At 37.3% G+C, this 25,070-nt stretch overlaps 1 protein-coding gene across 2 annotated transcripts in view; it reads left to right on the forward strand.

Annotated features, from left to right (window-relative positions):
- The window catches only part of APBB1IP (amyloid beta precursor protein binding family B member 1 interacting protein), a 46,901-nt gene that overhangs the window by 12,407 nt on the left and 9,424 nt on the right, over nt 1-25,070 (forward strand). For both annotated transcript variants that reach the window (XM_034401915.2, XM_034401916.3), the window contains exons 2-10: nt 4,834-4,905; nt 8,695-8,782; nt 9,608-9,894; nt 11,191-11,265; nt 13,759-13,918; nt 14,299-14,420; nt 18,001-18,075; nt 19,979-20,122; nt 22,428-22,538. In XM_034401915.2, coding sequence (XP_034257806.2) covers nt 4,834-4,905; nt 8,695-8,782; nt 9,608-9,894; nt 11,191-11,265; nt 13,759-13,918; nt 14,299-14,420; nt 18,001-18,075; nt 19,979-20,122; nt 22,428-22,538 — 1,134 coding nt within the window. The remainder of the gene's footprint in view (nt 1-4,833; nt 4,906-8,694; nt 8,783-9,607; nt 9,895-11,190; nt 11,266-13,758; nt 13,919-14,298; nt 14,421-18,000; nt 18,076-19,978; nt 20,123-22,427; nt 22,539-25,070) is intronic.

The raw sequence follows: 25,070 nt of genomic DNA on the forward strand, positions 1-25,070 counted from the left end.
ATGAGACATAATGATGTCCTGGCAAGTGGGTGGAGTCTCCCGTGCTACTGGTTCCTGCGAGCTAGATAGATCCGGCCAGATTTCACCGCTGGTCCTAGCCTTCACAGGTAGAGAAAGCTCAAGGGAGTAGAATAGAGACATTTTGAGAGGCTTCTCATATGACAGGGTCATGAGTCAGGAAAACAGGCATGACTGAGTCAGTACATTAAAGAGGAATTGGGAATCAGACTTCTATTGACTGATGGTTTTCCAACCTTGGACCTGACTTCCTCAGCATGGGTTACTTCTGATTTCCTGATTAATCCTAAAACTGGTATGAGACTCCCTTCAAATAGGATGATTAGATTTTGGACTTATCTACATGAAATGAGACTACATTCAAATTGGGTGATTAGATCTTGGGTTTATCTACATGGACTTTTGACTTCTGAAATAAGCTTGTTTGCTCTACCTGGACTTTCCAATTCTTGCACTCGAGTGAGAGAGCTGACACACAGATCTCTGATCCACATCTCCCCGCCTACAATTATAGCTGCTGGCACGGGATACCTGGAAACAGTCCTTGATGGTGGCTCTTACATTGTATAGCTCACCTTCCAAGTTTCATTTATCCTGATTTTCTGGCTTTCCATTAAGCTGTGAAAGCTGTATTATTTTGCTAATGGTGCTGCTCTTTGCAGAGCACACTAAATAAATTGTCCTCGAAATCACAGAACAGCCTGATTGCTGCCTTGAGAAAGCTTTTGTTGGGAAATGTGACATAAATTCTTAATAGACCAAATGATATCCGAATCACCTGAAAAAAAATGGATTGTACATAAGATTATTAATGCTCCTGTTGAATAGACTTTTTCCCCTTTGGATTTTTGACTCTCCTCAGATTTTGAAGGCACGTCTAAAGACTTTCTAGCTCAGTGTTTCTCAAAATTATTTGCCAGCCTATGTTGAAAACTAACACAATCTCATTAAACATTCATGAGTAGTGACAATGAATGCATCAGTTTTAATTTTTAGCCCAGCAAATACTGATAAACATAACCCATACAAACAAAAGCATATTTGGGGTCCTCCATAATTTTTAAAAGTGGAAATTGGTCTGGAAAAAAAGAAAAGAAAGACTGTTCTAGAATAGAATCTCTACTTATTGCTGATGGAGTTCTTTGTGCCTTATGAAATGATAAAGTGCTAATTGCTTTAGCCAGATTCCTGATACTTCAGAAGAATAGTATGAATCATAGTAGCAACAATGCATTTAGCTCTCATGGATTCTTAGCCCTGATTCAGTTTATTTATTTTATTTATTTATTTTTCATATTTGTATACCGCCCTACTCCCAAGGGACTCGGGGCGGTGAACAGCCATAAATAAATACAAAGACATACAAAAGTTAAAAACTATTAAAAAATATTAAATAATTTAGGATTAGGTTCAAAGATTAAAACATCCAATTTAACTAAAAGAGATTTAAAACCCAATTTAAAGCCAATTTAAAGGCCAATTTAAAAGGGAGAGTTAGGCCAGACCAGCCTGTTGGAATAAAAACCTTTTTAGGGCGCGGCGGAAGATGCGTAGGTCTTGGATCCTCCGTATCTCCGGGGGGAGCTCGTTCCAGATGACAGGTGCCCCCACAGAGAAGGCTCTCCTGGGGGCCGCCAGTCGACATTGTTTGGCTGACGGCACCCCGAGGAGCCCCTCTCTGTGGGAACGAACTTGTCGGTGAGAGGCTACTGGTGGCAGGAGGCGGTCTCGTAAGTAGCCTGGTCCTGAGCCATGGAGCGCTCTAAAGGTAGTAACCAAAACCTTGAAGCGCACCCGGAAGACCACCGGGAGCCAGTGCAGCTCGCGCAGGAGGGGGGTCACATGAGAGTGCCACATTGCTCCCGTCACCACCCGCGCGGCCGCATTCTGGACCAGTTGGAGTCTCCGGGTGCTTCTCAAGGGGAGCCCCATGTAGAGAGCATTACAATAATCCAGGCGTGAGGTGACAAGGGCGTGAGTGACCGTGCGTAACGAGTCCCGATCCAGAAAGGGACGCAACTGGCGAATCAGGCGAACCTGATGAAAAGTCCTCCTGGCCACGGCCGTCATATGTTGTTCTAAAGACAGCCGCGAGTCTAGGAGGACACCCAAGTTGCGAACCCCATCTGTGGGGTTAACATATTAAACCATAATGTAGCTTGTTTGGTTTGGGCTGGTACATTGTGTAAAACCAGCTAATTGTCATTAATTCCACAAACTTAACATTTCATGGCTTCTCACAATGCATGAACAAGATATTTGACATTACCACGCCAGCTTCACAATGTTGTCTTCCTGAGATAGTCTTTATCAGTTGCATCTTTCAAAATCTGATGATTCTAAGTTTCAGAATTTCATGCTAGCATGTAGGGTTGGCTTCTGGAAATTGCAAACGTTTTTTGCGTTCCAGGTTTGGGAAGGATAGTCTATTCTCATTAGTATTCAGAAAACTGAACATTGCGATTTTATTTTTTTAACCGGGAGAGCTGTTTTATCAATTCTGTAAAGCTACTCAACTCTGATGACTCTGGTGATGTGCAAAATTAAAAATAGATTGAAACAAACATAAAACAGAAATTATGAATATTTGAAATTGGCAAAACAAACATTTTATCTAATGTAATCATTTTCTCCCAAGGAGTCCACCACCCACTAACTTCCTATTACATTTGATCCTTGTTTTTGTGGCCTGAAAGGGAGGGATATTGGTTTAGTTTATTTGATTAACACATTCAGGGAACCAATAAACAAATTTAACAATGAAATATACCCCCCCCCAAGAGGCAGTAAATGTACTTTGTTTAGTATAGGCATTTAACAAATCCACAAACAAATATTTTTAAGAAGGATTTCCTTCTTTCCTTCTGTTCTTAAACAAAAAATGCACTTTGATGTTTTTAGTGCATATAAATGCATTTTATATAGTGCATATAAATATAATAAAAATTATTTAAAAAGTAAAGTTCTTCAATAAAATAATGGATATAATATGAAGTAAAACAATATTGTTAATTTTGGATCCGATCAGTAATTATGCTATCAGAACTAATTTTATGACACGTCATAATAATCAGGGATAATGGTGGAGAGAAGGCTCTTCTCTTTCATAGAGAGGGAAAAATAGTTTAATGATGTGCTTACTCCTTAATTTTTTTTATAAACTGACTCAGTTCCATATACAGTTAGTAGAAGGGTTATAAATGGTGCAGTCTTTCATCATGATCAATCATCATTTTCATCTTCATTCTGGTTGAACTATGCTTTCTTAGGTGCTATGCTATTCTGAAGCATTTGCTATGTGTTTCTTGCCTATTAGAAGAGAAAATTGCATGTTTCCAGTAAGATACATTAGTTTAGAAACAAATGTTCCTCAAACTAAACCCTTGCAAATTGCATTTCTTAATTTGCATATTTTCCTGGGAAATTATACAGTTAGCCCTAGATTGAAAATAGAATCTCTTTGTAGTTGAAGTCCTCCCATTCCTTTCTTTATTGCAGTATTTCTTATTTCCTTGATAAAAATGAAACAAGATGCTTTGCTTAGCATTCTACATTATGTAGAGTTTTTTTTTTTCATGAAGGAATTACTGAAATATATCAGAAAATAAACAAAGGCACCTCATACAACAGCTGCTTTGTGTGATTTTTTTTTTCCTTGTGGCTTCAGTTAGGGACATAATTGGAGTGCTTTGGGCATCAAGGAATAAAATCTCTGTGATAGAACCCCCAGTGATGGGAGGGGCCAGGTGTTGACCCCCATCTAGGCTACAGCAGTTGAGGGCAGCAGTAGAAGAGGAAGAGGAAGAGAACTAATTTCCTTAGTTCTTCCCCTTTTCACCAGATATCTGGGTCCTGGAAAGGTCATACCTCACCTCCTCACTCATTCAAGGTATCCCTGTGCTCTCCTCCATTCATATTTCCATTCAATACACATGCAGTGTCCATGCCCTCCCCCCACGTGCCCCTTCTCCCTCAGTCAGTGCCTGAAAGCCCTTTTTCTCTCAGGTATCTGGGCTAAGAAAATCTGGATGATTGTGTGATGGCAGCCAAGAAATATGGAAGACTTTGCACTGTTTTTTCACATAGCAGGCATTCTTCACTCCAATATCTCTGGAGAATTGATAGAACAATTTCTGGAGGACTCTGTTTTACTGAAAAGTGAAAATAGAAATTATCACTTTGTAAAATAGGACATGACATGATTGATGGCTCATATTGGAGTGGTTCTGCTTGATAACAATAATCCCAAGATCTTTTCACCCTAAGTAAAAATGAAACTGTTTGCAAGTAGTCCTCAATTTATATTCCTAATTGAGCCTGAAATCAAGCTTGCAGCCATAGGTTGAGGCATCACATGACCATATTTGAAGTTACAACCATTTTTATAATGATCATTAAGCAAATGCTGCAGTTGTTAAGCAAATCTATTTTCCCCCATGGGTTTGTTTTTGTTTTTGCCAAACACTGGAAATAAATGCGAGAAACTGCAACGGGGGATAAGGGATCATCTTAAATTTGAACGATTACTAAGCAAATAGTTTTAAATAAAAGATTACCTTGAAAACAAATGGAAGACAATGGTATTTCTTTATTGATAGCAAGAAAATTGCATATTTTGTCTATAAAGTCAACAATCACATTTAATTAAAATGGGGATTATTAATCATGTTTACCTCAGTGAAAACTGGGGAAAAGGTTTTTTTTTTTGAGATTCTATGCTAAAGACATCCATTTTTCCCACTATAGAACAGTTTACAAATTCTTTGTTGAAGTAAAATATGATACTGACACCCGTTTCACATTTTTGTGTTTCAGATGGAGGAAGCCTGTGAAGATATAGATCAAATGTTCAGTGACTTATTGGGAGAAATGGATTTGCTAACACAGGTAAGTATGCCAAATAATCCTATTTTCTTCTTCAGTTTTCTGCTTTTTATATTTATTAAATTGTAAACGTTCTTTCTTTTATGCTAGAACTTTTTCCTTGTATGAGGCTTTTAAATTGATGGAGTAAATCAATGCAATACAATGCAATCAAAACACCAAAGTTTTTCTAGTTTGCACACCCAACCGCATCTTTCAAAATAGAAAGGGGGGGGAAATCTGCAACCCTTCTTACCCACTGCAGTACTTTATGCTGAAATTGGGGTTTGTACATGTATTGATTTACATTTCTCTCCCAAGTTAGTTAATTAATCCCAATAACATGGCAAGTAACAATGATACTGAATACATATAGATCAGTGTTTCTCAACCTTGGCAACTTTAAGGTGTCTGGACTTGGCTGGGAATTCTGGGAGTTGAAGTCCATGTAATCTTAAAAGTTGCCAAGGTTGAGAAACAATGACAGCTCCTGGTGCTGTCCAGCTACAGTGCATTCAGATTCCGTTCACTTTTGTCAGTTTTGTTATGCTGCAGCCTGATTCTGCAGTTGTTGAAATTCACTTTTTTGTTATTAATCTACACTTAGCACCCTATAATGAGAAAGTGAAAACAGAATTTTGCAAATGTCTGTAAATTTATTAAAATTGATGTTCTGGCCCTTCTGATGATGAGGAAAAGAAAGACGAGCCAGGGACTTAACAGAATAACAGAGCTGGCTATCTTAACTGAATGGAGTTATTGGCTTCAACACTGCTGAAATTGCTCCCTCCAGAACTACGATCCTTGGAAGCCCCTGGCTCTACTTCTTCCTTCTCCCCATCAGAAGGTGAGTCAATCAGGACCATAATATAGTTCCTTGTTTTTCCTTTCCTCTATAAATGGGAGGATTTATTTTACAGCCAAATGTTTCTCTTCCTCCCTCCCTCTCCCTCCCTCCCTCTCTCTCTCTCTCTCTCTCTCTCTCTCTCTCTCTCTCTCTCTCTCTCTCTCTGTTGGCTTGTAGACATGTGCACATGCACTGGGTCCTTCCTTTTTTGCATTGTGACTTCTGATAAGTATAAGGCACATAGCCTTATGAAGCTTGCACATATTTTGAGGGTAAGGGAAAAGCGGAAAATTGGGCTTAGCTGGAATTCACAATTTTGAAATGGCAAGATGGGAAATGGCATTAGATAAGAGTTTTGATCTGTTTGGGGGTTTTCCCTGTCTTTATTCTTCCATTTTGGTGCCTTAAATTTCATATCACCTTTCCAATGAATCTAAAGTAGTGATCAGCTGTTCATAAAAATGCCATCAAACCCTTATTAGTGAGATTGCTCCCTCACAAATACAACAAGGGAGACAGCCATAAGGTGGTTGCCAGAATAGGCTTTTGCCTCAGTTCCCCTTTTATTCTATTTCTTTATTTGTATATTATTCTGTCTTTTAAGGCTTCCTTCTCTATTTTCCCCAGTGTGTCTGCTATTTTCTTTCACAGAGTTGTAATTGTACATTTTTATCTTCTCAACAAAGCTTTTCCCATATTTGGAATATTTCTACTTCTTGTTTTATATCTAGCTTGCAAATGAGAAGTAAACTATGCAGTACAATCCAAAATATACCTAGGAATTTGTGTTGGTTATCTATGTCCTTGGATATCCTATTCTACAGCCTGGGTATTTTTAGGGAGATTTCTAATTCCCTCTAGTTGTGGGGAACTTGTCTCCCATTTTCCACTGCTATTCCCACTTTTCTCCTGTCCTTCCATTTTCCATCCTGCCCTGAATTGTGGAAGCAGCTGATTAGCCCATTCTTTTTGGTAAGCGCTCTTAATAAAGAAATCTTTTGTCAGTGCTGGGATTGATTGATTTACTGTGAGTGGAAGACTCCCAGAAACAATAGTTGGTTTTTTAAATGTTCAGAACAAAAAATAGATCTGTGAAAACGTGATTGATCCTTGAAGCACATGAAGAACAATAAAAACTGACAATGTTGTAAAATCTCATTTCACATCGGTGGTGGGAGAGGCTGCATTAGAATCCTTCTCCAAGTTTCAGGTTCTCCCTATGAATATTAGCATTGCTGGATATTTTGCTAGGGTTGTGCAATGAAATAAGTTGTGTGCAGACAGAGCACAGGGAAGTAGTTTGCCTGCCAAAGAAGTAGTTGTTTCAGCATGGTACTACTTCCGCTATCTTACAAGGCTCTTGTAAGATGAATAATAAGAAATTTCAAGCTAGACAGTGGGTGGGTTAGCATAATATGTTTATATGTGGTTAACCTAACTGGGGACTTATTCAATTCAACCCATTTTCTTATCTTAGTACACATTTAACCTAAGTCTCCAGCAAGTTGGCATCTTTTACAGATCTAGCCAAAAGGAAGTACTTTTTCATGTAGGACATGATTAAACTATGAAATTCATCATCCAAAAATGTAAATATGATTATCAACTGGGATAGTTATAGGAGAGGTAAATTAAGGGAAGAAATTATTCTACTTTGGGCACATTATGCAAAAACCTAGCTCTCTGGAGAAGGCTCTAATTATGGGAGAAGAAGAGGACAACTGGCAGCAAGACTCACTAAAACGCACCATTGGTACTACTGAACGACCAGGTTAGGGGTAGATCATCATAGAGAAAATATATATGGTTACTAGGAATTCAAAATAACTTGATGGCACGTTAAGCTCAATTAAGTTTAACAATGAACCTTGATCATCAGGGGTTTCCTCAGGGAGTGATCAAAAAGTCAAGATGATGGTTATGATTATATGGTTGAAGATCCATCTGTTTTTTTAAGTGTAAGTGGCAAGTACAGCATGGTTGTAAGAAAAGGCTCAACATTTTGTAAGATAAAAATTATTGGAATTTGGAAGCAATGTATTATATTGATTGGGCAGAATTTAAATGTTGGCATTGACTTATAATGAAATTAAATAAATGAATTAACAGGATAACAAGTTATATTTTTTAATATTTTAATGACTTATTAAGCGTTTTAGTGTTAAAATAGTTTTGTGCACTCTAGCCCAAATTAAGGGATTACTGAGTCAGAAAAAGGAATTAATAATGTAAATGTATTAAAGTTTCAGATTTCTTGAGACTTTAGCCAGAATCTTTGAGAATGTGCATTCTGGGAATTATAATACCAGCATATCTAGAAAGTACCAATACTAGTTGCTGGAAAAGAAAAGTGTCACTTTTATATATGGTTGGGGTTTCTTGGGAGCATCTGGTTGTCCACTTTGAGAATAGAATAGTGGGCTAAACCAGGGGTCTCCAACCTTGACCAGTTTAAGTCTGGTGGACTTCAACTCCCAGAATTGTCTGCTAGGGTTAAAGTGGCCAAGTTTGCAGACCCCTGGGCTAGACAATTTTCTGATATGGTTTTTCTTAAATTCTTATGTGCTCCCATTCCTCTGTGTAATATTTCTGCAATAAACACTGTTCTGTTGAAGAAAGGAACTCGGGGGGGTTATTATTAGCCAAGTTTCATGTGCTAATTTTTATCTTCAAATGTGTTTATGTTGTTCATCATACAGAGTACAAAAAAAAAACATTGTTCAAAAACTATTTTTCTTATAATATGCACTTTCCGATGTGTGTGTGTGTGTGTGTGTGTGTGTGTGTGTGTGTGTGTGATCATTGTAGTTGAAGAAAATATTCTGGAAAAAAGATTGTAGCTTTCATAATTCTAAAGCAATACATTTCCTATGGAGAAAAAAAAAAGCCAATAGAAATAAAAATGTGCTTCCCATTATATGAGGTTATAAAGGCTTTCAAATTTTAATACTTTTTTTTAAAATCAGAGCTTAGAAGTGGAAGCCATGCCTGTTCCTCAACAACAATCAACTGATGCTGAATTTAATTTTGCAGTTGGTTTCAAAGATTTAAATGGTAAGTACTAAAAAAAAATCAATTGGGCATACTTTCCTATGCAGATTAGAAGTATAAGAAGCGTAAAATTACACTGTTTTTGTTCTTTTCCAAAAGTATTTGTTAATTGGCCTGTGTGTAGTGTATGTCTGTTGTGTCCAATGAATTCTACCTAGACTTAAAAAGATAAATATAGGGGACTGACATTATAAAAATTAAAGTTTCAGAATGTTTCCCCAAATTTTCTATTGATTTGATTAGAACATTCATTGACTATAAAAAGATATAAAATAGAGCTGAAGAATAAAAGAAGTTTTTTCAATATATTTGCAAGCTTTCCAAGATTTATAATCAGGCAAAATGCTAAGCGAGAGAAGGGAAGAAAAAAAATCTGACCTATTTTTGAGCCATCTCAGTACCAAATTATTTTCTAAAATGTAAGGTAATGTTAAACTGCATAGAACCTACCTCGTACCTTCCCAGTTATCAGACCTTAATAAATCCTTCATTTTGAAATATATATTCCAGCTTAATCATTACTGTTTCCATTAGGAATAATAATTCATATTGGGAATTGGAAAGTTCTAGACAATCCATCAGAAAAGCAACGAATAGGGATGCCTTCTTATAAGAGCAGGCATGAGCAAGTTATTCTAGCATATTTTCAAATGTGATAAATCCTCTAATGAAAGGATATTTCTTCATTTTAGAAGAATCCCAAGAACCGTTGAGTCTATATGTGTTGCTTGTAGCTGTCTGGAAGACTATCTAATGATGTTTATGGAAGTACTGTTTCTTAATAACGTTGGAGAAGATCTCTGATATGTTTATCCTTTTTTGTAACAGAGTCTTTGAATACATTGGAAGATACTGATTTAGATATTTTAATGGCTGATCTTATAGCAGACATCAGTGAAGTAGAAAAGACAACATTACAAGAACCGAAGGATATCTCTTACTATGAGCAAGGTGCCATAATGCAGCCACCTGCAAAGGCTGCTCCCATTTATGGAACTCAATCAGTGCTAAATAATTTTCCTCCACCTGATGAGAATAAATTACCAGCCCCTCCTGCAGAAATGCTAATGCCACTGCCACCACCTCCAGCTTTTCCTCAGCAGCCACTCACTCAGGTTAGCAACCAGAGAATCCCTAAAGAAGTTCAAAATGTCAGTTTCTGATGCATTAGAAGAACATCTTAACTTTTGTAATGTTCGTTCTGAAAGATTATTGATCTTAGTACAATTTTGGAAGTTTTGTTAGTCAAAAAGGTTGAGAAAAGAATGTAATGTTTGGGTCCTAGAGGTAAGGCAGGATATAAATCTAACAAATAATTCAGGCTGAGGAAACCGTATGTGGAACAGGCCAGTGATTATTCTATGGAAGTTTTATTCACAATGATTGATGAAAACTACAATGAGGATGAATGAGTATGGTCAATACACTGATATTTCCACTTACCTGTATTTTTTGGACACACTTTTTTGTCTCCCAAAAGGGGATGAAAATGTCTATACGTCTTATAGACCGAATATTGCTGAACCCCCCCCCCCCACCTGCCGGCTGTTTTTGTTTTTTTTTGCCTCCGCACGTCCCATTTTTGGGGCTTTTTAAGGCCTTTTTCAGGTCTTTTTTCGGCCCACTTTCAGGGCTTTTCTCAGCCCATTTTTTAGGCTTTTTTTGGCCCGATTTTTAGGCTTTTTTTGGCCCATTTTCAAGGCTTTTTTCTGGTCAATTCTTTTGGAAAAAAACGGCATGACAAATGTTTCAATATTTTAATTCTGAAGAGGCAAGATGTTTCCTGAATTAATTGTTACATTAAGCTAAGGAGAAAATTACCTGTTTAAATCTACAAGATGCTGCAGTTAAAATTGCAGAGAAGGTTATAATGAGTGAAAGATGAAGAATGAATTCATTGAGAGACCTAATTAAAAAAGAGTCTTATCATAGTCATGGCTATTACCCACAATTTTATTTTTAAAAACTAGCCTTCTACAAGTATAGCTGAAGTGATGATGTCACCATAGTGAGGTGAATCTCAACTATCCATCCATTGGCTGAGAAGGGAAAGGAATTGAAGCTTGTTGGACAAAACTTGGATTTAGCATCTTTTGTTTTATCAAAGCAATAAAAACAGGAAAAACACACTTGCTATAAGGTACAGTACAGTGATTGATAAAAGAAAAAAGAGGAACACATTTAAGAACAACTCTCAAAAAAGATGCAGATGATGAGACTGTACTCTTGAAAGAAGGTGGGGGAGGGAAATCTTAATTTTTGATCATTTTTAATTGGAATAATATGTTAGTCCATACTGTTTTAGAGAAATGTTTACAAAATGCTGTAAAAACTTTTTTGGGAAAAACTTACAAAATGACGATGGACAAGCATATATAAGATCTTTACAATTTTATTTACACCTTCTTTAGGAAGCACAAGAACAAGCAAAAGCTGACAAGATTAAACTAGCATTAGAAAAACTAAAGGAAGCCAAGGTTAAAAAGGTAGGATTTATATAGTTGCACTGCCCACTATCCACTATCTGTTATTCGCTACCATTTCTTTAAATACCATGTTTCAGGCACAGGAATGGTGTTTTCTTTAAGGAAAGATTTTTTTTTTTTAATTTGATTTATATGCCGCCCTTCTCTGGAGACTCAGGGCGGCTTACAATGTGTTAAGCAATAGCCTTCATACTTTTGTATATTTTATACAAAGTCAGCTTATTGCCCCCACAAACTGGTTCCTCAATTTACCTACCTTAGAAAGGATGGAAGGCTGAGTCAACCTTGAGCCTGGTGAGATTCAAATTTACAGTAATTGCAGACAACTGGTGTTAATCACAATGCTATCAGTCTGCTGAGCCACCAGGCTCATCTTGGTGTTAAACCAGGATTATAAATGCATCCAAACTATTATTTTTAGATTTATAACAGAAATAAGCAATTAAATACCTCGTGGTCATAATTATATCAAAAAGGATGTTTAAATGCTGTGGTCATATTTTTGGACAAACCAGAACAGTGCTTCTTTTCTGATGTCAACCTATAAGGTAGACTAGACCAAGGAACCAATGCCATGTGGGTCAGATCTGTTTTTATTGTAACAGCTCTAGTAATCGAATCTTGGAAGTTTGGATTTGTTTCCCTCTTTCTCACTTCATCTTCATGTGAATTAGGATTTTTTTCAAATTAATTTCTTAGAATGGGCTCAAGTCCCACTTATCTGATCATTGCCTAGCCAGGTAGCCAGTTTTTCTTTTCTCCCCTTTAAGGCCATTCTCTATGCCCCGTAGATCTGCCTACACCACTACCCAAAATCAGGAACTCATGCCTATCAAAAAATACTCCTCCATACTGCTGAAGGAAAAAAAGTCAAGGAAATCTAGTTGTAGACCAGGGGTGTCAAACTCAAGGCCTGCAATGCACAACTGGCCGACGGGGTGCTTAGATCTGGCCCACAGAGCTGCCCTGGAAACCGCAAACGACTGGGCTGCAGTGCCTCTGCCAGTGAAACAAGTGCCTCCTGAGCTCCATTTTTGCTGGCAGAGGATTGCACGAAGCTTGGGAACCTATTTTCGCTGCCCTCCCCCCAATGTCAAATACAACCCTGTGAAATCGAGTTTGACACTCCTGTTGTAGGTTTGGAAAATAAGCTATCAGTGCTTCAAGTCATTAAGGCTAAACTAGCGATAAGCAGGAGGATGGATTTATAAATATATCCTTATGTGGGTTTTCCAGATTCAACTGGTTGACCACCCATGGAAACATACTAACTTGTATATTGTTGGACTTCAGTCTGATCCAGCAAAACACTTTATTTTATTTCTATTCGGAAGAAAGACCCTATCCATAATCCCAGTTAATGGTCGGGAGATGGCAATGAACCCTTTCAGCCAATTTTGGCCCTGACTAAAATTCCCATCTAGATCTTATGGCCAATAAAGTGGGTACAGGATTGCAGTAGGGGGATAATGATATAAATTGCTACTAGCTGATGTAGGTAGGAATGTCATAATATCCTTAATTGTCTTAAATTTTAAAGCGCGCACATAAAATAAGCAGAGCGAGTGCTTGTTCTTTCTTGATTTCCTTCTTCTGATTCTGAGATCATTATATTCTTGATGCTTTAAAATGAGTCTTCAACAAGGAATTGTTATTCTAAGTTCTGATTCCCAAACAGTCCTGATTCTTCTTGTCCTATATGTCTGCTGTTATCTACCAATGGAGCTTCTTCTAAGCATTCTTTATTTTGCCAGAAAACCTAATGATGTTCATCAGATCATTGAATAAGAGTACAGAATCTTGCTAGTACTTAGATCAAGGAATAACAAGGCAACATCCTTTGCAACTATCAGGACAAAAGAAGGATTTGTGTGTGTGTGTGTGTGTATTTTTGCAAAGTACAAATCTCAAAATTCACACACAGCAAGATTTTCTGAAAAGACTATTGTAAAGAGCTTTATAGTGACAGTTCATAATAAAAACAATGCTGACTTTCCAGGATTGATTTATACTAAATTTTCAGTATGTCCAAATTATTATCACAGTTGCATTAAATTATTTTTTAGGCAAAAAAATAATTCTCATGGCATAAAAAAACCCTCTGTTTTTTGTGCCTCTGGTTGGAGCCCCTTAAAATCAAAGAGAAATGTTAGAAATGATTAAATTGCATTCAATATGGTGAGAGTCAAGACCAAATAATTTCATTTGGATGCAAAGCTAGGTTTTACATCTGGTTTTGGTGAACATATTGTCCAAAACCAAGTTCGCAATTTGTTTAAAAATCTTATTTAATCAAAAGCACACAGGGGAGAACAAATTTGATGAGGTGATGAATGAGACATGCATTATATTTCTCAGTCCAATTTGTGATATACAGGATGCATTTTAATCTGCAGTAATCTTCAATTTTTATCAGTCATGGCAGACTTTTGAATGCTCTGGCCTTTTCTTCCAGGCTGAAATTAACTGACTGATCTATTATTTTCTCCCCAGCTTGTTGTCAAGGTGCACATGAATGATAACAGCACAAAGTCTCTAATGGTGGATGAACGACAAGTGGCACGTGATGTTTTAGACAATCTCTTTGAAAAAACCCACTGTGATTGCAATATAAACTGGTGCCTTTATGAAATACATCCTGAGCTACAAATCGGTAATTTTCAAACCATCAGGCTATATCTGCTGATGTTTGTATGGTTTTTCACAGAGAGTGGTTTTGCAGCCACCCAGCCTGTGTCTGTATTAATGAGAAGTGTGCTGTTTGTTGGGTTCCAAAGCTGTGAATGGCTGGTGTCGTTGTATTCATACATATGAGACAGAGAGGAAAAAAACTGGCTAATCAGACAGATGCTCAGTTTATACAAATAAGGCTCTTTTTCCCGCTAAAATTATCGATACTTTTAGGAAGCTTCTGTTTTGAAGAAATCACTCTTGTTTCTGCTAAATCTAACATATATATATATATATATATAGGCCAAAATATTATGGTAGACGATCATTTTAAATTGTATTTCTTTCTCTTTCCTTCCCTAGAAAGATTTTTTGAAGATCATGAAAATGTGATTGAAGTCCTATCCCATTGGACTCGAGACAGTGAAAATAAAATACTGTTCTTGGAGAAAAATGAAAAATATGCTGTATTTAAAAACCCTCAGGTAAAGTAATATGACCGAGACCAAGGGATATTACCCTCTACGTTCTGAATTCCTAACAGGATCGCAAGCATCTTTGAGAAAAGCCACATTAATTTCTTAAAATAATTTGTCCAAGCAAATCTAGTAGCAGTATAAAAACTGGCAAGAGGCTTGGGTAGATAAAGACTAGAACAAGTTTTGAGAAGCTAAATCTTTAGGTCTACACATCTGTCAAAACCATCTGCCAATCAGAGCAATTTTGTTTATCATTTAGTTATTTATGAAGAGGGGGTATCCCATAAATGCATTTATCATTTTAAAATGTTGTGATATTGCAGTTTAAGACTGTCTGCTATAGCTACACCAGTGGCGGGCAGAAAATAGATATGGATTTATTCACTTCTGTAATATAGAGATAAGAATTTAATCAATAAAAGGTACAAATTGCTTATCCACATTCTTAATAATTCACACATTGCCTGCCTATGATTAAAAATAATACAGCTTTGATAACAAAGAACAGCTGTAGTGAAGAAACCCTACAGATGTTTCATGTGATACTGGAAACAAATTATTTGAGACATAAATAATTGTGTACAAAATCCCTGTCTTCCATAGAACGTTCAAGTGTTTTCCAAAATGTTTGTTGTTCATTGTGATTCATCTCTTTCTAGAAGTAAATTTATTTGAGGGCAGGAGGGAGAGGAAACCAAACATGAATCAGGAAAATCATATTTTGGAAGATGTACTTCTAATAAATGATTAACCACTCTTAGAACAATTATATCAATGCCTTTTCAGGATAAAAAAACAAAGAAACTGAAGTGTGTCCACTATTGATTTGGCTTAGGTCATGTAATGCTACTTATTATGTTGATTTTAAGGAACAATTCAAAAACAAGAAAAGTTGAGCAGAAATTTTCAAACGTATATAAAATTATCTTGCCTGGTTATCAGAACACCACCTATTTTGGCTCCTAAACTTATTTTCTAGAATAACCACAATGGGTGTTGATGTAGCCCTAACATTTACACTTTCTAGAATTCCTGCCTTTATTGGGTTGAAACCCTGTGGCCATCATTGCATTTAGTATACTATAGACAAAAATGTGTTTTGAGCACTCATAACTGGCCTGCATTTATAGCTGTTGCATGCATTACATACTCTGATCCCACAGCCACAATTCATGATATTTTTGCCTAAAACTGGCATACACTTCTGGGTTTTGCCAAATATGGCACATATTCTCTTACTGACTGCCATTAAATTAGGTTGGTTGGTGTGGGTAACGGTCTTTAAAACCATCACGACTTACGACCGTAATGGGCAGGCTCCATTATGGTTGTAAGTCGAGAACTACTCGACTTTATCAATAAAATAAAATTTATTTATTTATTTATGAAAGAGAAAGATTATTTCTTTCAAATAACTTAACTTTAAAATAGGAAGGGTATTTTAGATTTGGTGAAAGTTCAGTAATGAAGGCAGACAATTTATTTGTATCCTTTTTGGAAGGATGTTGCCGTCTATTCAGAGTCATCTTCCTTTTAGCTAAGTGTAGTACATTTCTCTATCCGTATTTTTGTAATTGGTTTTCTCAGAGAAATCACTACTGCAGTGATTCAATAAGTGGAAGGTCAAAAGCTTTTTACCAAAAGCTTGGACTTCAAACAAACGTACATATTCCAAATATCTTAATGGCAATAAATGAACCAATACAAATTACTTTTTAAGGTTATGACTGATTTCCAAGATAGCAAAATAAACCTGCTTTTTGCTGGCATAATTGGAGTGTCTCAGTTCATGGAGCTTTACTTTAGGTTTATCTTAAGGTTTACTTTTGATTTATCTTAAGGTTGCAAATCGGATATATGCCGCGGGGGGGGGGGGGGCGGGGGGAGTAGATACTCCTAAGTCTGAGGTGTGTTTTGTTTAGTGGGAAAGACATCATTTGGTTCAAAGTCTCTGTGCAGTGCAGTTTAGTGTAGTGCAATGAGCCAAAGAATCTACTCCTTTTTCAGTTAATTAGCTGGATGTTCTATAGTTAATAAGGAAGAGCCAGGTGCAGTCATTCAACAGTGAAAATACAGATAATGACTATCCAGCTGCTTCATTCATTGTATACCAGCTTTCCTGTGTACTGATGGATGAAGGGTGGCCTAGAAGAAATCATTTTAGTCCTATGGTTCTCTATTTTCTCAAAAAGAAAGAACTGAACAAGAAACATAAACATTTTCTTCACATTGGGCCAGCTTGATTTCTCCTTCCATGTTTGTTAAAACATGGAACACGAGAAAAAAATGAGCAAAAAAATTCTTTTAAATTTGTAGGACTGCAAGTTCCAGGATGCCCAGCTCATTCTACAAGCAAGGTTCTTATCTTATTTCAACCACTGGTGATAGTGTTGAGTTTGTTCAGTGAAAAAATAACAGCAAAATATTGGACTTGTTGTCTATACAAAATACTAAACAAAACAAAACAAAAAAAACCCAGCACTGGTAGACTTCCTAGCTGTAATGGCATATCTTTACTGTGCAAGCCTCATTGTAACTAATCTGGACTATATCGAAAGAGATCCTCATAGTGTTACATGAGTTTCTTTAGACTTTTAATTTTTTTGAATTTAGAAGACTTTTCCTAGGAAATGCAGTTAAAATTGGATTATCTTATCCATCACCAATGCCCCAATTTAAAAGAGCCATAAGCCTCTTTCAAAATGAATGTTTCCATCACCATTGGTAGCTAGATCCATGGAGACAGGAATTGGAATACTTAAACTGCCTTTTTTCTATTGTTGATTTTCTCATCTGATATGCCCCAGAGCAAAAGAAAGGAAACAACCCAGTTACAATGATTGAGGATAGTATTTCTCAATCCTAGCAAGTATAAGACATGTGGACTTCAACTTCTCAAAGTCTCTAAGATGATGGCTGGAGAATCTGGGGAGCTAAAGTCCACATAGATAAACATGGTTCTAGGACAGGGGTCAGCACCTGTGGCTCTGGAGCAGCATGTGGCTCTTTCATCCCTCTGCTACGGCTCCCTGTCACTCAAAATATGCGTCACAACCGCCAATGTGCGACACCCGCCGGCACACAATTTATTGAGCTTTTCAACCCCCGGTAGGCCAACCATGGATAAATACAAGAAAAGAAAAGTTTCAGAAGAAAATAGAACATTTAATTCAACTACATATGCTAGTTTTATGGCCGCTCAAGAAATAGTCAGGCGCAGGAGGCGTTTTTTGTTTTTTGTTTTTTTAATGTGGGAAACGGGTCCAAATGGCTCTTTGAGTGTTTAAGGTTGCAGGCCTCTGTTCTAGGACAAGCAAAGCCTAGACCAGTTTGGTTAGAGGAGCCTCTGCTGGACTAGACAGATTCTCAATTATTCCTACCTTGGATGATAACTCTATTTCTTGCTCTGTGCTTAGAGCTTTTTACTTTATTGAAGACTTGCTGTAAGTACTAAAATAGGCAGTTGATGAGAAAGATGGTTAAAATGCAGCTTGACTTAATATCATCCTGACTCAGTCACATTCGGGGGCTTACTCAAGTAGCAACTGCCTATTTTATTGGTTCATTTGTCTTTTTTTTTTATTAGAATTTCTACTTGTCAAACAAAGGAAAAAATGAAATCAAGGAAATGAATGAGAAAAGCAAAGAAGCATTATTGGAGGTAAATTAATGTTAACAAACTGTGCATTTGATTGTAAAACAACTTCTTAAGTTCTTCCTCGTTCCTGAAATAGAACTGAAATATTTCAGTTCTGCATTTGATGCAATACAAAAACAGGAAGTTCTGACTTCAGAGTTGTATTTTAAAACTCTAAAGATGAAGTATCTTCAACATGTGTAACATGAGGAACTAATTCTGACAATTTTGGGTCAAGTTAGAACTGATTCACAGGACCATGGAAACCGGTCTTGACAGTTGTACGAGCTTAGGAAACAAATTGATTCTATGATAGATCCAGGGGAAAGGGCTGATGAGAGATATCTCAGCCACAGAAGGAATAGCGACAGAAAAGGCATCTCGGAAGTGTCTCCCTAGTTCTCTGGGAAGTAAAGACAAAGGAGAGAAGATGTGATTTCATAACTTGCAGTGATTTGTTACCGTAAACTTCCAATACAAGTAGAGTTAGTATTCATAGTTTTGGTTTCTCGCCTAGATTACTTTAAAGCAGCAATCACTAACTGATGGTCTGAAGATCACTGGTGGTCTGGGAGAAAATGTTGGTGGTCCGCAGAAAAATTATTTGCATTTTTTATATTGCACTAAATACTATTTAATCTTTTTTAAAAATTCATATTAGTAGTCCACGGGATTCAAAATTATGAATTTAGTGGTCCCTGAGGTCTGAAAGGTTGGCGACTCCTGTCTTAAAGGACTGACAAGCATATTCAAAGACATGGAAACTTGCCATCGCATTCCAAATATAAATTCCAAAAACCCAGCCTTCCTAAAGGGCTGGGTTTTTGCTTGGTTTCACCAAAGTAAAGGGGAATATTCACTAATTACAGTGAGGCTATCCAAAATAATTATATATAACAGATTGAAATGTTCAACTTCACAGGCATATACATTTGATAAAGAAATAAATAAATTTACTAACTTTGTTTAAAAGCTGTCTATTAAATTTAACATTCATTGCCTCATTACAAGCTCTGTCAGTGTTTTAAATATGAGACTGCTCTGAAAAGGTTCTTTTCAAGCTTGAGTTTGGGAGGTGGCAAGGACATCTGCTTGCACTTCCAAAATGCATGGTGCACATGTTTGTTTTTAATACTTGGGTCTGTGTGTGCTTTGCGTTAGGAAACTTTCTTCTTATTCCAATTGTTTGACCACCTGGTGACTGGCTACTTTTGGACTCTGCAATCTTAAGCTATAAAAGCCTGGATTTTCTTATAGAACAGTGGTGCCCTCCAGTTATTTCAGATTGTACCTACCATACTAGAAATTATTATCAGAACTGATGAGAGTTAGTTCAAAACAGAGATGGCACTGCTTTGCAGGTCATTTCAGAAGGACCGGCATTCGGTCGTTGGTATCTCTGTATAAATTTGGCAAATATTCCTGGATGAAATATAGATAATAATTTGGCAAATTAACTGGTAAAGACTTTCATAGCTGGTCTCTTTTGGCCTTCAGGATTTAGTCATGGTGATCTAGACAATCTATTTCTAGTGTTCTGCCAGCAACGGTGGCTGGTATCTTCAGAGGCAAGGTGGTCACCAAACCCTGAAGCCCAACCTAGCACAATTTGGCAATTATTCCTGAAGGAAATTTGGAGAGCTGCCCTAACCAGGGTAAGCCTTATCAGGGTTACTTTAAAGCCATGCCACCCAAAGTTCTTATCTCAAATTCAGCCACTGATCAATGCCTATTCAAGAGTTCAAGCAAGTTGTTTATGTGTTTAGGAAATCAAGCATTACCCTGTTTTTGATGTTGGTGAAAGAAAAAGCAAAGCTGATAGGGTGAATGGAGACTCAGGTTTTTGGAAGCAAAATTGAACAAACCATGTTGTAAGACGCTTGGCTTGTTCACTTGCTATCTGTCTCACCACTTTTTCCCTCTGCAGGAAAGCTTCTGTGGTACATCTGTCATTGTGCCAGAAGTTGAAGGTGCCCTTTATTTAAAGGAAGATGGAAAGAAGTCCTGGAAGAGGCGCTATTTTCTTCTACGAGCTTCAGGCATTTATTATGTCCCCAAAGGAAAAACCAAGGTCAGGCATGTCAAAGAAATGTTTTGAAGCATTAAAGCAATTTGTAAAACGGAAGGCAAAGAAGCCTCCAGGTAACAGTTGAGGAGGTGCCCCTGAGAGCTGCTGTTTGGGCAAATACGGAGAATGGGTAGCAGATTTCCTTTGAAACTCATTCCTTTTATAGACTACTCTTTTGTTTTTCAATGATAATGAATTGCATTCTTAAACATTTCAGTCGTGAAAAGAAATAACATCTCTGAACTGCAATTGGTCATCCACTGCAAAATAATGCAATTGTTTTTGCTTAATTTAAAGTACACTTGAGTGTACCAAGACAAGTTGGTACAATCACCAAAGTTGTTGGTGTGTCCAATCACACTTGGCCAATAAAGAATTCTATTCTATTCTATTCTATTCTATTCCATTCCATTACATTACATTACATTATATTACATTCTAATTTTAAAGAAATAGAATAAAATGGAATAGTTTTGCATGTCAAACTGCAGACAAGAAAGCTGCCATTGTTTGGCCAAGGAGAGAATTAGCCTAGGACAGTAATGGCTAACCTTTTTGCCATTGCGTGGCAAAAGCGGGGGTCGCGCAGGGGGGTCACACGCACATGTGCCCACACCCATAATTCTATGCACCTTGACCCCCAGTGCATGTGCACGCAACCCCTCTCCCCTCCCTTTTGGCACATGATGGCACGATGGGCCCGGACTGGCAGATGGGCCATTTCCAGCTTCCAGAGGGCCTCCGTGGGGGTGAGGAAGGCTGTTTTTGCCCTCCTCAGGCTCCTAAAAAGTCTCTGGAGCTGGGGAGAATGAAAAATGGGCCTTCCCCACCCCCATGGAGGCCTTCTGGAGGCCAGAAACAGCCTGTTTCCTGACTTCTGGTGGGCCCAGAAAGCCCGAAAATCAGCTGGCCAGAGCACATATGCGTGCTGGAGCTGAGCTCGCATGCCCACCGATATGGCTCCACGTGCCATCTATGGCACGCATGCCATAGGTTTGCCATCACGGGCCTAGGAGCTGCTTCTGTTTAGCTCCTCTTTTGTAGAGATCCTTCCAGAAAGCATTCTGGAATCCACTTAGATGCATATTTTTCCTGAGTGTTTTTTTTCCCCCATTCACCTAAATCATATAGTGGCATGTGTGTCCACAGCCAGGATCAGTCACTTCAAAATGGCTGCCATAACCACACTATCCCCCCCCCCATGGCTACATCTTAAGGTTGTTGTTTTTTTTTGTCTGCCCTATGGATACCCCTGCAGTTTTTAATTTGAAAGTGCTAAGTCAGAGGGATTCTTGGTTTGTTTGTTTTTTAAAGGTATCTGCACAGGGAAGATCTCTTTCTCAGCTGTTCTTGTGAACTAAGTTCTGAAAAGCTAGTATTAAAAAAAAAAACCAACTACAGGTACTTACAACAGTTCACTTAGTGGCCGTTCAAAGTTACTATGGCATTGACTTATGACTGGTTTTCACACTTATGACCATTGCAGCATCTCCATGGTCACATGATCAAAATTCCGACGCTTGGCAACTGACTTACATTTTTGACAATTGCATTGTCCTGAGGTCATGGGGCCCCCTTTTGTGACCTTCTGACAAGCAGAGTCAATGGGGAAGCCAGATTCCCTTAATAACTGTGTCACTAACAGAACAATTGCAATGATTCACTTAACAACTGTGGCAAGAAAGGTCGTAAAATGGAGCAAAACTCACTTAACAAATGTCTCACTGAACAACAGAAATGTTGGGTTCAGTTGTGGTTGTAAGTTGAGGACTACTTGTACATGTACATGAGCCAGGAAGACTTTAGGCACTGTTCTATTTCCATTCAAATTGGTACTTCATCCACAGATCCTTCACTAGGAAACTTTGTTGCTATGGCAACCCATTAAGAACAGCCAATGTGCACTTTGTGATAGTAGAAACTCTTATTTGGCAGGATTGCAAATTGGCACAGAATGACAGATGAAGTTTTCACCCATGTACAAATAAACTTTCAGCATGCATTACTAAAAAGTCTCTTCCTCCTCCTTGCCCCATGAATTCTATGCACCTTTCTTGATACTTAATACTTTTGTGGATTTATTTTTGCAAATAATAGGAGAATCATTTGCTTCAAGTCCTCAGAAGAACAATGATACACATATTCCCCCATCGCTCCTAAACTTACAACGTGTTACAAAAGTTGCATTGCTATTAATTCTCAGATCAATAAATAGATCAAAAGATTATCCAACATGGAAGAGGTGGCCTTCTTTTGAATAAATAGATAATTATTCTAATAACTAAAGGTTGTGTTTTTAATTTTTTAGACATCCCGAGACTTGGCTTGTTTCATACAGTTTGAGAACGTAAATGTTTATTATGGTACTCAGTACAAAATGAAGTATAAGTCCCCTACTGATTATTGTTTTGTCCTAAAGGTATGTATTACAGAACATGCACTCTTTATTGTGTTATGTATTGTGTATTGAGTTACATATGTTGATCATGCATTCCTATACTGTCTACTCAGAAATAATCCTTGCTGAGTTTAATAAGGTATAGGGGTAACTGGAGAGAATAGTCAAAAAAGATGGCAGCCACAATGGTGCAATCAAAGCTCCAGCCATTTTTATGTGTAACATTCACTAATAAAAAGCAGAGTGTCGATACTCCATTGTGTCCATCTTTTGACTGTTGTGACTGTATGTTTATACATCCCTGATAAGGCTCATTCCCAGCTAAATGGGTACATTAGATTGCATCTTACAGCAAGAATGCAATGTCTAATTTTTCAGAAAAAAAAACTTTTTCAGTAACCACATAAGGGTTTGATTAGGAGATTATTATAATTTTTAAGAAATGGGTTTGTGTTAGGATCATTGCTAGCTCATTCATAAATCATCTATTGATAGTGACATTGTCAGATTTGTGGATGATGCTAAGTTATGCAGGATAGCGAAGGACAAAAAGAAATTCATTTTCCAAATTAAATGAATGAACCATATTTTGGCATACCTTTCAAGCATGGTGAAGCAAACAATCTACTTTGGGGATGAGATGGACAGTTCAGTGGAAGTGTTATCCATGTGTGTGGCAGCTGTGAAAAAGTAGATTCCATGTCAGGGTTCATTAGGAAAAGAATGAAAATGGCAGCAGAACCAATTTTGCAAGAACTGGTGGGTTCCTCTTCACCGAGTACATTCACACACAAATTTAGAGGGGATATTTTAATTTGGATTCCTGCACTCATCGTGGCACTCTTTGGGCTACAAAGAGTAAATGGTCCCTTCCAGTTTTGTGAGTCCATGGAAAGAATAACCCTTTGAAGAAAAGGTTCATATTGGACATTTTAGACTTAAATTGGGATAGGTGGGGAGTGAGTGAGAGGCAATGTAGTAGGAATTATAAAACTTTGTATGTATTGAGAAAAGGGCAAGAATTTTCTCCCTCTCTTTTGTTCACCATATTTAAATCAAATATTATGAAATAATTCCGGGTAACAGTAATAAGCCAAGGGAGCTTCTTCCTACATGCTTGGTTACACAACAACAGTTGCTTCCCTAAGATGTGCTTAATAACCAATAACTTTGATAGTGTCAGAAATAACTCATTCATGGAAGAGAAGAGCATTAGTAGTTACTGATCATAATAGTCACATACTCTTTAGGTAACCTATAAGAAATGTAAGCCCTGAGCTATGTAAATTTGATTTTATGGAAGGTGATATATGAATGTAGGTGATGTATGCAAACATTTGCTTACAAAAAGTGTTGCTGAAACTGAATCATCTAGGACAGTGTTTCTCAATGTCATGATGATTGGGGAATCTTGGGAGTTGAAGTCCATCTTAAAGTTGTTGAAGTTGATAAACACTGAACATCCCTTATGCTCATAAGCAGCCATATTTTCTACCGCGATTTCAAATTCTTAGTTTTAATTTTTAATCTAGATGGATGTTTAATCTATAGGCCGTTTGTCCAAACTCTTATCATGAACTTTCCAGTTTTAAGATTGGAAAGAGAATCCTTTAAGCATTTTGCCCTTTTAGGGGCTGCTAGGCATAGATACATGAGAAAGGGTCTTTTATGTCATTAAATCCCAGGATATGATCCCTATGAGGCTGCAATGATTCCCTACTCCCTGCTTTCAGAAAGGGCATCAAAAGACATCTTTTTCATTTGATCTTCAGAGTTGTTTAAATAATTTTCCTTTTGGTTTTCAGAAATTATATTCATCTTTTGCTAAGATTATGAGTTTGCTTCATTCCCTATCTTGGGAGTTATCAGAAAGGTGCTAAAAATGCTTTCAGTAAGGAAAGCTATTGTGGGTAGCCAAATGACAGGGGTCAGCCTGATGAAATGCTCAATCCTGCCAGCTATTTAAGAGTGTCAGATCTGGTGAAATAAATTAAAAACTATAAATTTTGTTGAAACATCCAAATATGTTTCATACATCATTATTTTATTGATATTAATGAATAACCAAAGAATTTGCAATCCTGGTTTAAACCAGAAAAGACTGCTCAAAATTTTGTCAACAGCATTTGCTTATAGTTCAAATTCAAGTTCTGGGCACTATGTTATGTAGCATTTCTTCAGAAAATTTGAAAAGCCAACAACATAAAGTCTTAGCTCCTGGTTTTTTGTTTTTTTTTTATCTTCACAGCTGGTGGTAGTAAGGTAATCTATATGTAAATTGGCTCATTTAGTCAGTCTGTTGTGTCTCGGATACCAGGAGAATTTAATTATGCTTTATTGGCACAAGTTTTGCTTGAGTAACCTGAGAGTAATGGTGCATAATGTGGAATTAATCTAGGGTGAAAGAATTGGTACCCTGGGAGCAAACTGGCACAATAGCGTCCTCTTATCCCATTTCCATTGCTTAGTACTTCTCTTCAGAGCCCATGCAGTTCGTTTTCCTAATTCTTTCAGATTTTGCTCGCTCTCAAATTGGGTTGCTGTATTCTTTAA

The sequence above is a fragment of the Pantherophis guttatus genome, chromosome 4 (assembly GCF_059756535.1).
Source record: "Pantherophis guttatus breed Tessera chromosome 4, ASM5975653v1, whole genome shotgun sequence".
NCBI lineage: Eukaryota > Metazoa > Chordata > Lepidosauria > Squamata > Colubridae > Pantherophis > Pantherophis guttatus.